At 41.9% G+C, this 14,637-nt stretch overlaps 1 protein-coding gene across 1 annotated transcript in view; it reads left to right on the top strand.

The window, feature by feature from the left end:
* Positions 1–14,637, top strand: part of LOC131885282 (neprilysin-2-like) — a 51,134-nt gene that overhangs the window by 2,809 nt on the left and 33,688 nt on the right. Inside the window, exons 2-5 of the mRNA XM_059233298.1 lie at positions 3,589–3,866; positions 3,938–4,136; positions 4,235–4,456; positions 8,545–8,907. Coding sequence (XP_059089281.1) covers positions 3,589–3,866; positions 3,938–4,136; positions 4,235–4,456; positions 8,545–8,907 — 1,062 coding nt within the window. The remainder of the gene's footprint in view (positions 1–3,588; positions 3,867–3,937; positions 4,137–4,234; positions 4,457–8,544; positions 8,908–14,637) is intronic.

Raw genomic sequence — 14,637 nt, 5'->3', positions numbered from 1 at the left:
TATTTAAAGGAGTTGACCCAAATGTCATTCAGGGCCATATTACTCTCAGTTACAAAGATTCGCTCTAAGTCTTTGCAAGGCTACTGGAATCTTGGCCATTTCTACCAGAAACTAACTTTGTATCGTCAGCATAAGAAGAGAGACTGGCGGTAATACTAAACTTTTGAAGCGGGCCAATGAATATTATGAAAAGGAGGGGCCCTAAGATCGAACCCTGGGGAACGCCTGACTTGACATCATGTATGTCACTAAGGGATCCCTCAACCTTAACAATTGCTTCCGAAATGAAACTTTTTAGCCAATTGAGAACCTTGCTATGGATCCTAATCTCATGGAGCCTGTTAACTAAAAGACCATGATCTACCTTGTCAACGGCCTTGGCAAAGTCGAGATAAACTACATCAACTGATTCATGGCTCTCTAGTCCCTCAATAATCTGCTCAATATGTTCAATCAGTTGGGTAACTGTGCTAAACTGTGCTCGGAACCCATGCTGGCTAGGAGGAAGGACTTCATGAATATCAAGAAATTCAACAAGTTTGAATTTCAAGACCTTCTTAAACACCTTCGCAATATTCGAAGTGAGAGAAATCGGCCTATAATTACACGGGAGCGACTTATCTCCCCCTTTGAAAATTGGAACAACGTGAGCTAACTTTAGTGAAGATGGAAACTTGGCCTGATCCAAGATGCAGCGCATCAAGGATGAGAAAACAGGAACAAGAACCAGTGAGCATCTCATCAGAGACATAGATGTCACGCCATCAGGACCAGGAGAACTTGAAAGCCTCAAGTCCCTGATGGCCTCTAAAGCATCTTGATCTGTGCCCACAAGATCATCCAAACGCTCAACTTGACTTGACTGACCTTGTCAATCTCAAAAACCCATCTTCAGAGCAATGAGCTGTCACTTCTGAACTCAGTGGGGTTGAAAACACATTGGGGAACTGATCTCCAAGCATGTAAGCCATTGTCTTTACATTGCTAATGGCTTCCCCATCAACTTTAAAAGATCCAACGGAGTGTTTCATTTTTCTCTTAGAGTTCGCATAAGAGATAAAAGCCTTGGGGTTCGACGTGACCTCCTGAACAACCTTACTCTCAGTTTGTAACTGGTCATATTCGATGGAGGCCGTAATCTTACCTTGAACTACGTCCAANGTCAAATTCGATGGAGGCCGTAAACTTACCCTGAACTACGTCCAACTTGTTTTGGAGACTAGCCACAATCACTGGATTCGAGGTGCTGTTCAGCTATTTTCCAGTTTACATTTCTTTTAGAAAAAAGTCTCCATATATTTTGGAATTTTTGTTCGTGTATAACCTTTCAGAACACATTCAGAGATTGCTAAACTGGAGTAAACTTCCTTAAATAGAGCAAACTTCCCTAAATGGAGCAAACTTCCTTAAACATTTCAAAGGGCGCCTTACCTTTGCGGGAAATGTTGTTGTCGTCCCTCGGCAAGCTTGTGCAAAGATCATGGAACGTCTCCATCTATCACACTCCGGCCTGACGAAGACTTTGACCCTGGATTGGCAGTTATAATTTTGGCTAATTTCTAACTAGCTATTTGTTAACCTGGAAATGCGGGTGATAATGTCCAGGGTTTGGTATCGGGAGTTTCATTTTATTGGCGCCACGAGTGTGTCAGCACGAGGGGCGTCAACTAAAATGAAACAATCATCCCTGGGGATGAGCCCACGCATTTCCAGGTTAATATAGCCTTTTCCTGATCGATTTTGTCTCATGGGCCTTCCACCCAATTTTCTACGACCCTGCTACGACAAGCTGTCACTGTCTCACCATCGTGCTACGTGCAAGAAAGCGGGGCAATAAAGTACTTTATTTCCCGCTTACTGGCCGAGCGGTTAACAATATCACATTGTTAACCCCTTACTAGTGGACAAGCGGTGAGTAACGTTGGAACGCACCGCTTACGCGATAAAAAGGAATCCGCATGAGGCAGTTGAGAGCAGGAAAAGGTTTTGTAGAACTATGCGCGTTACCTTCTCGTCCAATGCATTTCCGCTGAGAGAGTGCTCAATGAATTCCATCTTCATGTTCAAGCGCTCAATTATGAGTTAACGCAAAACTGAAACGTCTTGTAGCGAGATTTCAGAGAGTTTTCCTCTCCAGTCCTGACGTACTCCAATTTCAAACCATAAACCACTGAAAATTATGGACGTACCCCGACCAAGACTAGTCATAACAAAAAGCCAATTCAGCCGCATTTATTTCTAGGCTGTCTGCAGAAACTTTGGTCCGATTTGTTAGGAAATATATCTGGGCTGGCTGACATATGTTGAAGATTGCGTTTTCTTGAGCCTCAAAAAAGCTATGGACAGGACGAACCTGCAACATGACATGACTAATGGTGCAGCCCTGATGACTAATTTTGGTCATCGAGAAACGTCTATAATTTTCAGTGGTCTATGTTCAAACTAACCAAGATTCGCAAAAGCTGGATTCTTGGACACGGTCGTCTCCTCTCCTCTCGTCTCACCCGTCTCACCACGGTGGTCAAAATGCCTTATCAAGTATTGAGAGAAATACGCAAATCCATCTTAACAGTCTCCTATCTCGCAAAAACCATAAAAAGTAATTTTGACCTTATTGATTTATTGAATTATGGCTCAAATTTAACGCTCATATGGCGAATAGTTACCAAGATTTGTTTGGATACTTCTGATTGACTTCAAAAGGCTTTTGAACCACTGTGGCAGTCGTCTCACTGGTGAGCAGCTGATCAACGAAGAATCCAGCTGAAGGCTTGATGCGCTATCAATACGCTCTGTAAAGCTGTTTCTTCAATGATCAGCTTTTCCTTCTCCTTTCAACAGAGAGACGACTGACCACTTTTTTAAAGGTTGACAGAAATGTCCAAACAGCTCTCGTATTGGGAGAGACTAAAAAAGTTGAGACTGTACAGTGTTCAGAGAATGTACGAAAGGTATCTGATACTGTACGTCCTCTAAAGGATCCATGAGCCTTTTCCCAACCCAGGATTTATGGTCAATTCTGGTGACCGTAGAGCCTTAATGTGCGTTTTGAGAGCACCTTCAAGCCCTCGAGAATCCAGGCTAGTTCGAACAGTGAAGTTCACTTCTACTCTTTCTTGGGCTCCTTCATTGTTTGATTTGCTTCTCTCTAATATATGCAGAAAATACGTAGAGCCTGGTTGATTCCGTCGCATCTTTCAAGTCACACTAGCTCGGTCTGCCAACTCAAATTCGTTTGTAGACCAAGTATCATATAAAGGTTGAAAGGTAATAAATGGACGAATTACAACCTTTCATTTTAATAGTACTGGCGATTACATTCCCTGTAGCGGTTGAAAAAACCCGTGAAAAAACAATCAAACAAACAAAAAAGGATAGACATTGCCATTATATTAAAAGTTTTTATCGCTCGTTTTCACACTTTGTCGCCAAAAAAGGCCGTTTGAATAAAAGGCTTAAAAAGCGTCTAAGCACTTTTCAGAACATTAGATAGTTTTAAGCCAATTTCTAGGTGAAATTGCAAAACTTTTAAGATAACATAAATGACGCAATTAATTAACAATAATTTCCAACAAACCTCTTTCACAGGAGTGGATTCCAGATGACGCCCTTGAGGTTTCCCAATTCTCTTTGACAGAAGACCATGTCCACCTTCAGTTGCGAAAAATATTTGACGAATACCTCCCAGGTCTGTCTACTGCACCAGCTAATCTAACTTTGTGGCATAACCAGGCTTGTATGAATGTGTCTCGGATTTACGAATTGGGACTAGACCCCTTGTTAGACACCATCAATGAATTTGGAGGATGGCCTATAGTAAAACAACAGGGGGAATTGCCTAGATTTGAAGCGGAATCTTCGTCTTTGTGAGTACTAAATGAAACGAAATAGTAAATACGCTTGTTCGTATATCCTGACAATTTTGACCTCTAACTAGGGTAAACCTATCGCGAGCCTTATTTACCCAAGGCATGGGAACAAATTTTCTATTCTCTCTCTACGTTGGACAAGACGTCAAAAAAACGGACGAGTACACTCTGTATTTGGATCAGCCTGATTTTGGGCTCAATGCCAAGTATCTGAACTTGGGACGAAACCATTCGTTTGTTCAAGCATATAGGGCATTTTCTTCAGAGGTATACATACTCTCATTCCTGTTTGCCATTGACATCTATCATCCCGCACATAACATCATACTTAATCATTTTTGATCATTTATCTACTTGAAATTTAGATCGCCGAATTTTTGGGAGCTGCCCAAGATGGACCCCGGAATAAGGCCATTGATGAAATGCTGACATTCGAAATGAATTTGTCCAACATTTCGGCCTCTTGGGAGGAGAGGAGGGATAAGAAATTGCTCTACCAAAACATAACCTTGCGCGATCTTTCGGCCTTGTGTCCTGTTTGGGATTGGACCTTCTTCGTCAACAGTTTGAAATTGACTCCCACTCAAGTATGAGGATTTTGTCTCATTTTTTTCCACTGTGTCTGTCCAGGGGTTGAAGTAATTTAATATGGCCCACGCTCCTCTCTATCACAATCCCTTTCTTCGCCAATTCTACCCTTCTAAAAGCGGTGTAAAGCTCCATGAATCAATACTAGTACGACCCACATAGCAACTAGACCCGTCTTAGTTGGACAGGTTGCTCCAAATTTTCCATGGATGCTTGTTAAACTGAATCAGTCAAAACGGCAATGTCAAGTAATTGCTGAATCAGCTCGAATGTTCCTTAAAGCTATGAAGATAGAGTGTTTAAAACAAGGTTGTCCCCAAAGTGGTAATGACGCACACCATGACAATTTTCCATTATCGTCAGCCATAGGCAATTAACACCCGTGAAAACAATCCACATTTGCACTTCAAGGTTATTTTTCAAGAATATTTGTGTCATCTTGGGTCAAACATGATTAGAACATTTGACTACGATCATAGCAATGTTTTTACCTGCTCCTAATAGGTTTAGCTGATGATATTGCAATGCATAAATGCCACTTCCTGCAATCTGAGTTGAAGGTTGTGGATATTTGCACTTGGGAAGATGGCTCTGCTATATTCTTAAGATAAGTTGTCTTGAAATCAGTTTTCAAAAAGTCCCTTTTTGGTGAAACGCACTAATTAGGGTGTTAATGACGTGGAAGTATATGTTAATGTAAGAAACACTAAACCCAGGAAAGGGAGAGGCTAGGTTGAATCTTAAAAGTTCATTCGTTGCATCTCTTGATATTTATTAAATCCCATCGGGGTCCTAACGCGCAGAATTCCCCATTGAAGAAGTACATTAGATTAAACTCGTTGCCATGATAGTTATGTCAAAATATTTTAACCGATAGTTATATTTATGTTTTTTTATCTATCGTGAGGGGGTGCATGCAACTCTAATAGGATTTTTTGCTGGTACTGGTACCAGTGATGCACATTTGTCGCTTCAAATATTTCATTTAAACTTGTTTGAACTGGCAAAAAAAGTTGCTTCACTGGCGGGTATGTTTGTTTCTTGGTGTGTCTCCAGTGTGGGAAAGGTTGTAAGTGGTGTTTTTTCAAAGATTTAACAGAGGATCTTAAAGTGCTATTTTCTTGTCACCATATTTTTTGCCATTTCTGCAAGGTCTTCCTAATTTGCTCTTACTTTAGGAAAATGTATTGTTGCCCCAAGCAGTTGTAATCGAGGTCTGCATATCTATTCTGGCAAATTATCTTAAGGACTATATGCATTTTTAGGTCAATCACATTATTATGACGGTTGTAAATACCTCACCATAACGTTTCGTTTCTAAGTATTTCAAATCCCGGACTGCCAGAGATGTGGATTGCGAACGGAAGCAAATATGTGTAAAAGCATTTCATCCGAACACAAGATCTTGTTAAAAAGACGAACTTGGCCAATTTGAGACCAAAACTATGCCTCGGAAACTCACGAGATATGGCCAAAGTTGTCTTGTAAAAACTACATAATTTCGAATTTTCGCCTTGCTCTTGGTCAGCTACATAAGATTTTCACAACATAACTTTGAAACAAACCATTTTATAAATAAATATTTTAAAAAATGACCTGGTTTAAATTGAAGCGGTCTACGCTCCCTATTTTATTACTTTAGTTCGAAAAGTGGGTCAGAGTTACTTGACCAAGAGCAGGCCGATTGGACGAGAAGCTCGTTCACAGTCCATATTTCTAGACGTTCGCAGTCAAATCAATAAGAAACAAAAGTAAGATTATTCGGGTGAATAATTTATATTCCGTGATGCATTAACCTTTTCCCACCAACACTTTCTTTGGGGAGGCGTTGAAGTATGTTGGTGGAGTCTTGAGTCAGGACTACAGGTTGATGCTCAAGACTAACGCTCGACACCAATCATGAGTGCGTTTCTTTGAAAGCATTACTGCTTTTGGTTGCTGTTGGTTGGTTGCTGTTGACATGGCATTAAAAGAAGTTGTACAGGCGGTAAAATATGCTGCTGGAGCCCTTCTTAACAAATCATAATGTAGCTCATGCTTTGAGTTTATTCTGGCCATTTTTGAATTAAGGACTTTGTCAGACCACTATCAAAACCGAGTTTGAACAAACTCCACAACATTGCATTTTATAAATGAATATGGGTCAAAAAGAAATTGGTACATCAAAAGAATAAATTGGCACATGCACATGAACAAACTCCACAGCATAGCATTTTATAAATGAATATGGGTCAAAAAGAAATTAGTAAATCAAAAGAATAAATTGGCACATGCACACGAACACACAAAAAGCTATTCCAGGCACACCAAACATGGAAAAAGAGCACGCCAAATGGAGGAAGTGGCATACCGAATTTAGAAAGCGACGTACAAAAGTGAGCGCACCAAAAAGTGACTTCAGCACACCAAAAGTATATGATGGAATATTATTAAATCACTTAAAAATGGACGGAAGAAGTGAAAAAATGACACCAACAAAAGAAAAAAATGGTATTTCACGCAAACCAAGCAAATGGAATAGGCATTGAAGTACATCAACCATTAACGTGGCACACCAGAAAATAAAGAGCACACTGACAACAAAGCTAACAATTAATAGTTTAGAGGTGCTTGGGCCATTGGAGTTACCTTCCACCAGCCAGCAAAGCCAGTCATCACATTGGCTGTGTGTAGCTCCTTAAAATGCACTTTGTCAACATCTTTAAAACAGAAGCTAGTAATACAACGTTCCACCAATTTCTTTAATAGATGCCACATTTCTATTCTAATTAAAATTGGCCATTCTCTTGTCCTTGCCCATGCTCTGCCCTGAAGTCTGCCAGAACCTTACCACGTTTCCAGCAAGTCAAACACGTCATTCTACTCTTAGCTTGGCCTACCTAGAGGCTCTAGGTCTTCCCAAAGGGTTGAATTGGGTCTATCTAGAGGGCTTGTCAGAGAACAGTCACTCCAACCAAACCACTTGAGATTTGCTTTGAACACATTTTGGTAGTTGGGCAGCAGGGTGTCGGGCTGATCGACTTCTCTTGCATTACACAGTTTCAACCAAAGCAGACAAACGAGCCATCAACTCACTGGCTCCCTGAATTCGGAACTTGATTTTGAAAATCACGTAACTACATGTGTTCAAAGCCGATCCCCATCGCACACACCAGGTAGCCGCGAGGGAGCCAAAAACATCTCAGAAAGCTCGTGAGCGTCGTTTCTCTGACTAGCCTTCTAGGTCTAGACTAATACAGCAAGTTTGTGCCTTATCTGGCCCAAGTGTACATCCTTTAGCAGGGAAATTAACTCTAGCAAGGTGGAATTTCAGACTTTTTTTCTGCCCTCATTCTACTTTGTCTGAATCTTCGGAGGCTGCATGATACTTGGAAAAAACCTGATAACATGTTAGATAGTAACCTGAGCATCAATTAACGGAACTCTTTCTACAATAACAATCATTGGCCTTGCTTGTGTTTTATACCAACACAAGCTATTTGGTCAGCCTACCATCAGTCAAATCTTCGGTGGGCATTTTTTGGTTTGTGTTCTTCTTAGCCCTTTTTGTAGGCCAAAATTTTGTCTGGTGAGCCAAAAAATAGCTTGGTGTGCTAAAATGAAGTTTCATGCCCAAAAATAAGTCTATTGTGTGCTGGCTTTCGTCTATATACCTTTTTATCCATGCTTGTGCCACTTTTACACCACTACACAACTTATGCGTGTGTTGTTCAAAAACTCTGGTGTGCTTCTTCCGTTTTTTTGAATTCTTCGAGACGACTCCTGCACTCCCTGAGGTGCATAAATAGTACCCCAGGGAGTGCTAGAGTCCTCACCTTTTATATTGCCCTTTTTCTTTTAATATGCGTGTTTTTCCAGGCACCAAGACGACTAAATATACCTCAAGTGGGTTTTCTTTTACGTTTAAGCAAAGCAATATGGCAAGCAAAAATGAATCGTGAAACTTGTCGTAATGAGCATTGGGCCTGGGCCATATTAAATGGCCATCTGTTGCGAATTTCGATGAAGTTTGTAACCAATTTGTATTCGTCTTAGCAAATTAGGAAAATTATCCTCAATAATAATGATTTTTATTGAATGTTTGTAGCTGAATGAAGACCAACAAATAGTCGTCATTGGCAAACCGTTCATCAGCCAATTGAAACCATTACTTGCCAAAACCAAACCCACCACCATCAAGAACTATATCCTCTGGAGGGCTATCAAATCTTGGGCCTCAATCATCGGTGGCAAAATCCAGGCTATAATTGGAAAATACCATAGGGCTTTGGTTGGAGCTAAGGAGGCTAAACCACGTTGGAAAACGTGCTTGCAAGCTACCAGTGCAACTTTTCAACCCTTGTTGGGCAAATTCTACGTCGAGAAATTCTTTCAAAACAACACAAGCCGTGCCACCGCGAGTGAAATGATTTCCAGGATAAAGGACACCTTCCAGAATAATTTGAGAAAAGTAAGGCTTGCATGCAATCCTAATGCAAGATCAGGTGCAAAGGGGGGAATGAACATTGATTATACAGGGTTCAGGCCTAGGATCCAAGGATTGTGAGATAGCGTGTAGAATCAATGACCCTTTACCATGTAGCATGGGCAGAAATGCGGAAACGCTGGTGCACCAAAAGTAACAGACTAAATGGGAATAAGGATATACACTTAGAAACACCGTCAATAGACGAGAACTGCCGTTTTGCAATTTTGATCAAAGCTTCAATCTTTTATTATTTCTCTGCCTAGTCAGGCTTGAGTACTGAACTCTATCAGCGGCCACACCTAAGTTTTGAAGAGCTTCGTCCAATTCCAAATTTCAAAAGTCAGAAAATGCCTCTGGAACAAGCCAAGAAATATTTTTTTTTGTTTTTTTTTTCACGGGCTTTTCCAACTGCTACAGGGAATGCAATCCCCTGTACTATTAAAATGAAAGGTCATAATTCATCTATTTATTACCGTCAAGTTCTTGTGCTTGACTGACTCTATCAAGAGCAGTCAACTTTGCTTTATCGCATAAGCTACGGAAAGCCGAATGGAACGTCTCCCTGGGGAGCCGAAAGACAGAGGATTTGAGGCTGATAGAATAATTAACTTTTTGTAGGCACTAATCACTTAAGAATCATTGCAAATGGTTTAACGGACAGCGATATTGCCGTCAAGCAGAAAAGTGAGGGCTTCTTCGATGCGGCTTGTCTCAGTAGGGGTGCTGCCCGCAGAGGACAGCAGGCTGTCAGCGGGTGGTGCCACTCTTCCTTCGCGGGGGGCGCGGTGGCGCTGATGGCAGTGGCGCTGACGGCGGTGGAGTTCGTTGAGCAACTGCCCAAATGACAGGCTTTAGGGCGCTGGAAGTTGGGCCTGACCATGCAGTGGTGGGTCCAATGTGGGGCGGTATGCGCCCAGTGAGGGGTTGTGCACGCTCATTGAGGAGTGGTACGCGCCTATGGGAGGGTAGCACATCGCACATGAGGGCGTCGCGGTAGGAGAGTGCTTGTGGTGGTGACGATGGTAGTATCTGTGAAGGGCGTACAGACAGTCCATGAAAAGGATGACAGCTATGGCACCCAATAGCAGGGATGGTCGGTGGATTTCCAGAAAATGGAACCCGGAGGTGCGGGATATCTCAGTGTCTGGATTGGCCACGATGATATGGTCCGTCCCAAACGTGGTCTTTGCTTTGGACGCTGAAGACCCCATGGCTAGAGAACCAAAGAGAACGTCGTACAGGTTGGGGGACGGAAGCTGGGTCCTTCACAGGAGCTACAGGGACAGGGACGGCCTCGTGATGGGCGCCTGATGTTGGAGAAGAAGGTAGTGGCTTAGGGAACCATTGATTACGTCGAAGAGTTCGCCCGTCGTCATGGAGCACGAAGGATTCACCAGAGGGACACACAGAGATCACAGTTCCAGTCTGATCCCACTGCTTGGAGATTTGGTTTGGGATGCAAACACGCATATCTGGACGAAAAAAACTCTCCGACGGTGGCGTCGGCCGGGGTGTTACACTAGAGGAAGGAAGCACGGAACGTAACTGGCGGCCAAAGAAGACAACACTAGGTGCAAGGCCAGACGTCGGGCGCAGGCATGCAAGGAATTTGCGTAAAGCCACGCGAAAGGCCGTCATGTTGTCAGTGCGGTGAAGGAGCAGCTTGACGTTTTTGACAGCTGCTTCAGCCAAACCGTTGGGGTTAGGATGATTAGGGCCGAAGGGTTCAAAGGCAATGCCTTCGCGCGCACACCAGGCCGCAAATTCGGACCGAAACTGGGCTCCATTGTCCGACTCGATGAAGACAGGATCGCCAAAGACGTCGAACCACTCTGAAAGGATTTGAATAATAGCTTTATCATGCAGTTGCCCAAAGGTTTAGTCCATACAAAGCCAGAGGCTTCGTCAACCATGACCAGCCAGTGTCGGCCAGAAAAGTGAAAAAGGTCCAAACCAATACGGGTCATGGGACTAGTTGATGGATGGGAGCGCCGTAATTCCACTCGTTTGGAAGGACGGAGTGTCTGACATTTTGCACGCCCGTCGATCATGTTCTTGATGTCGCTGGTCATGCCTGGCCATGGAAAGAGCTTTGCATGCAATTTTGTCTTCTCCATGCCTTGATGAGCAAGGTGAAGTCGGCAAAGAATTTCCGGCCTAGCTGACGGTGGTGGGACAATTTTTCCATCACAAAGGATCAATTCAGCACCGTCAACCGGAAGATGCTGAGGTTGCTCCATGAAGCTCGAAAGGGGAGAGCCGCACTCATTGGGGGCAGATCACGAGCAGAAGCATAATAACTCGGCATCTCCTGAATCAGCTTTTTGTACCCGTTATCAATCGAAGACACAATAAAGGCCAACTTTGGATCCAAGTATTCAATTTCCTCGGCCACGACATGTAACATGCAATCAGCATGGTCAGGCTCGAAGGGAAACAGTGGAGAGCGTGATAGCGCGTCAGCGATCAAATTGTCTTTCTTAGAGTCCACTTGACCTTGAAGCAGAAAGATGAGAGGGCCCCGCGGAATTTTGCCAGTCGCACATCATGAATGTCGATGATGTCTTTGGCAAAAATTCCTACGAGGGGTTTATGGTCCTTGATTACGGTGAATTCACATCCTCTCAAATAGAACTAACATTTGTGCACAGAAATGATCCCATGGTCTCTTTGGAGATTTGCAACAGAATGCTCGACTTCCTTGTTCGAGCAAAAAGCAAATTTTCGAGTGCTTATTTCCAAAACACATGAATGTGTTCTTCTGTTCGTTTAATATCATACCATTTTGTGAGGCTCATTTTTAACTACCTTCAAGTAGTGTTGCAAGGCTTGTTCGTCCTCAAATTCATTTATCTTTCTATTACATAATCAGAGAGAAGGAGAATCAGCTGACCTTTCCTGATCTTTCTTTATTTACCATCTTTAGTTCCATCGAAACTTTCGCGGACGTGTTGATTCCAGTAAAGGCTGGGAAACAAAAGAAACGTATGACGAAACCGGGAAATTTGTCTTTGAATCTGGATAAGTGTCGTTCTCGGTCCAACTGACAAAAAGCTTTCTTCTACCTATGGCTCTACAATCAATTGTGTTGGTGCTTCCACAATTTCATTGTCTGGAGGAGAATTTCGCTTTTCAGGCCCAGTTTTTATCAGGAATTCTACTCTTTGAAATTATTTATCACTTAGTGCTTGCAACGCTTTGCTTTTCATCCCAGAAACTTTTCCAAATGCGGTGGCTAATATTTCTACAAATTTTGCCTTAAATAGAGGACTGATTATTATCATCCAAGACTTAAAGGATGTTTTTGGAGAAGAAGACGAGTTATGCCCCATGCAGGGACCAGTTGTCTGTGACCCAATGACAAATTCCCTCAAACCTGGATACACCCTTTACAACCTCACCCTGGCCAGACCAATCTCATTTGCTTTTGTAGAAGCTGAAAAACGAATTGTCCGTTTGACAAGTTTGAAAGTATCGGAGTCACTTGCTTGGGGACGGACCTACCGAGTGGTGTCAAGCAATGGTCGTTGTACCTAAGAACAATGGATCAGTATGTACAAGTTCAGAGCTAACCAATTTCAATCGTCAAGTGGAACTACCCGTTCATCCTATCCCTACCCAGCAAGACATTGTTACATCCCTCCCTCCGAGCGCTTGTATCTTTACTGCCAATGACGTATTGTCGGGTTATTGGCAAATGACTCTCGCCTGCTACGTGTGACCTTACGACATTCATTATGTCGAGGAGAACATTTTGTTGCTTGCTTTGGACCATGGGCTTGACGGCAGCAGGCGATGCTTTCTCCTTTCGAGGAGACTTGGCTCTTCAGGGATTGTTCAATGTATTCAAAATTGTAATTTAGACGACATCTTGATCTTTTCGTGCAATCTGGAGGACCATTTGACCAATATTCGGCTGGTGTTGGAGCGATGTCGCAATTAGTGTTTTGGTATGGAATTAATGCCTTGATCCTGGAAATGATCAACAGATGTTCGCATTGTCAAGAGACACGTCCGGCTAAGAAAAGACCCCCCAGCGATTGATGGATGATATCCCTGACCACATAATGGACGAACTCCACAATAATCATTTTAAAATCGGTCGGTTTTTCTTTTTTGTTGCAATTGAACACGACTCTGTATTCCTGTTCATATACGATTGGAACCAATGCCCATATTCAAGTCAAATTAACAATGCCCTCTCCAGGCTTTTCTCAGGCTGTAGTTTCCCCGTGGTGATTCGGTATGATAATGGCCCACAATTCCATTCCTCTCCCCAACCTTTCAAGCATTCGTGGAAAACTGGGGAATCTTGGGAAATCAAGTTCGGCATATGACCCTAAAACGGTTTAGCCTAACGCACTGCCCGGACTCTAAGAGAAACCTTAACTCGTCTAAATTATAGGTACGTCTCTTGCAAGTGTAGTATTCACCAGTCCTCCTCGATATTTGGAATGCGACACGACCGGAAAGAGCTTGCACGGTATTTTGGATAGAGTTTGATAGAGTTTTAAGATAAAAATTCCCACCCCTCGTCTCAGCTGAACTACTGAGCCTAACTTCCTACCACGAATGAAACTTCTTAACCAATCGAGAATCTTGCCTTGGATCCCAATCTAATGGAGCCTGTTAACTAAACGGCCATGATCTTCCTTGTCAAAGGCCTTGAAAAAGTTGAGACTGACTCATGATTCTCTAGCCTCTCAATGATCTGCTCAGTTTTTTCAATCGGCACGGTGTTACTCACCATACTGATAAAGTTTTTCTTGAAAATGCCAAGCCTTCTGATAACTATTTTCGTTGTTATTGAAACAAAAGGAACAACTTTTGTACAAAGTCATCTTGGATTCTAGCTAAGATTAGAATATTAATCCAATTAAAACCTATAAAGAGATAATATTTTCACAAACCTAATCAATAGATGTTGGGAGTAAAATTAGTTGCGTTTCCTACTAAAATTTTATTCAAATTCATGGAGCAAGCGATAAGATATCTTGTTTTCAAAGATTGCATTTTCATCAAGTTTGACTACAAATTGCTCCGGTTACATCTTAAAGCAATTGCCAAGCAATATAATAAGCTTTTTCTATGCCTAAATTATAAATGAAAATATTTCACGTTTCTGAAGCAGGTAGAAAAACCCGAACATAGCTTGCAATATAACTTAAAACTTACTTAAAGAAAATATTTCGCAATTTTGACGCCATACTTGTCAATCGCGACTTTAATCAAGCTTAATCTTGAGCTTTGACAAAATTCTATTAACGTTGAATAAAAACCTCGCTAGTACGTAGAATTAATTATTGCAAAAAGTGACAATTTTGAAAATTAAACTGTCACGTGCATGTATCGTTCAAATATTTTGGGAATATGATAGGATCATGTAGTTTTTGGCACTTAAGTAAAATGAAATGCAATTTTACATCTTTTGTAGGTTTTAAGCGACAATTTTTGCTACCTCTAGCTTCGAAAGAAATCTTAAAGAAAATGGAGAAATGTTATTTCTTGTCTTGTCATTGAAAGAGTTAATCATATTCCTTGGAAATAACTGGAAACATGATTAGGCCATTTTTCGATCTTTTACGGCGTAAAACGCAACCTTTAAGTTGTAATAACTAAGCATTTTCTACATAGAAGTTTATGAAATTTTAGGTCAATACATAACTAAGAGTATGCTTAATACTGATTGACTTCGTTTTTGACAGTGATGCA

Source organism: Tigriopus californicus, chromosome 8 (genome assembly GCF_007210705.1).
Source record: "Tigriopus californicus strain San Diego chromosome 8, Tcal_SD_v2.1, whole genome shotgun sequence".
Lineage (NCBI taxonomy): Eukaryota > Metazoa > Arthropoda > Copepoda > Harpacticoida > Harpacticidae > Tigriopus > Tigriopus californicus.
This window is presented reverse-complemented; position numbering and strand designations above follow the sequence as displayed.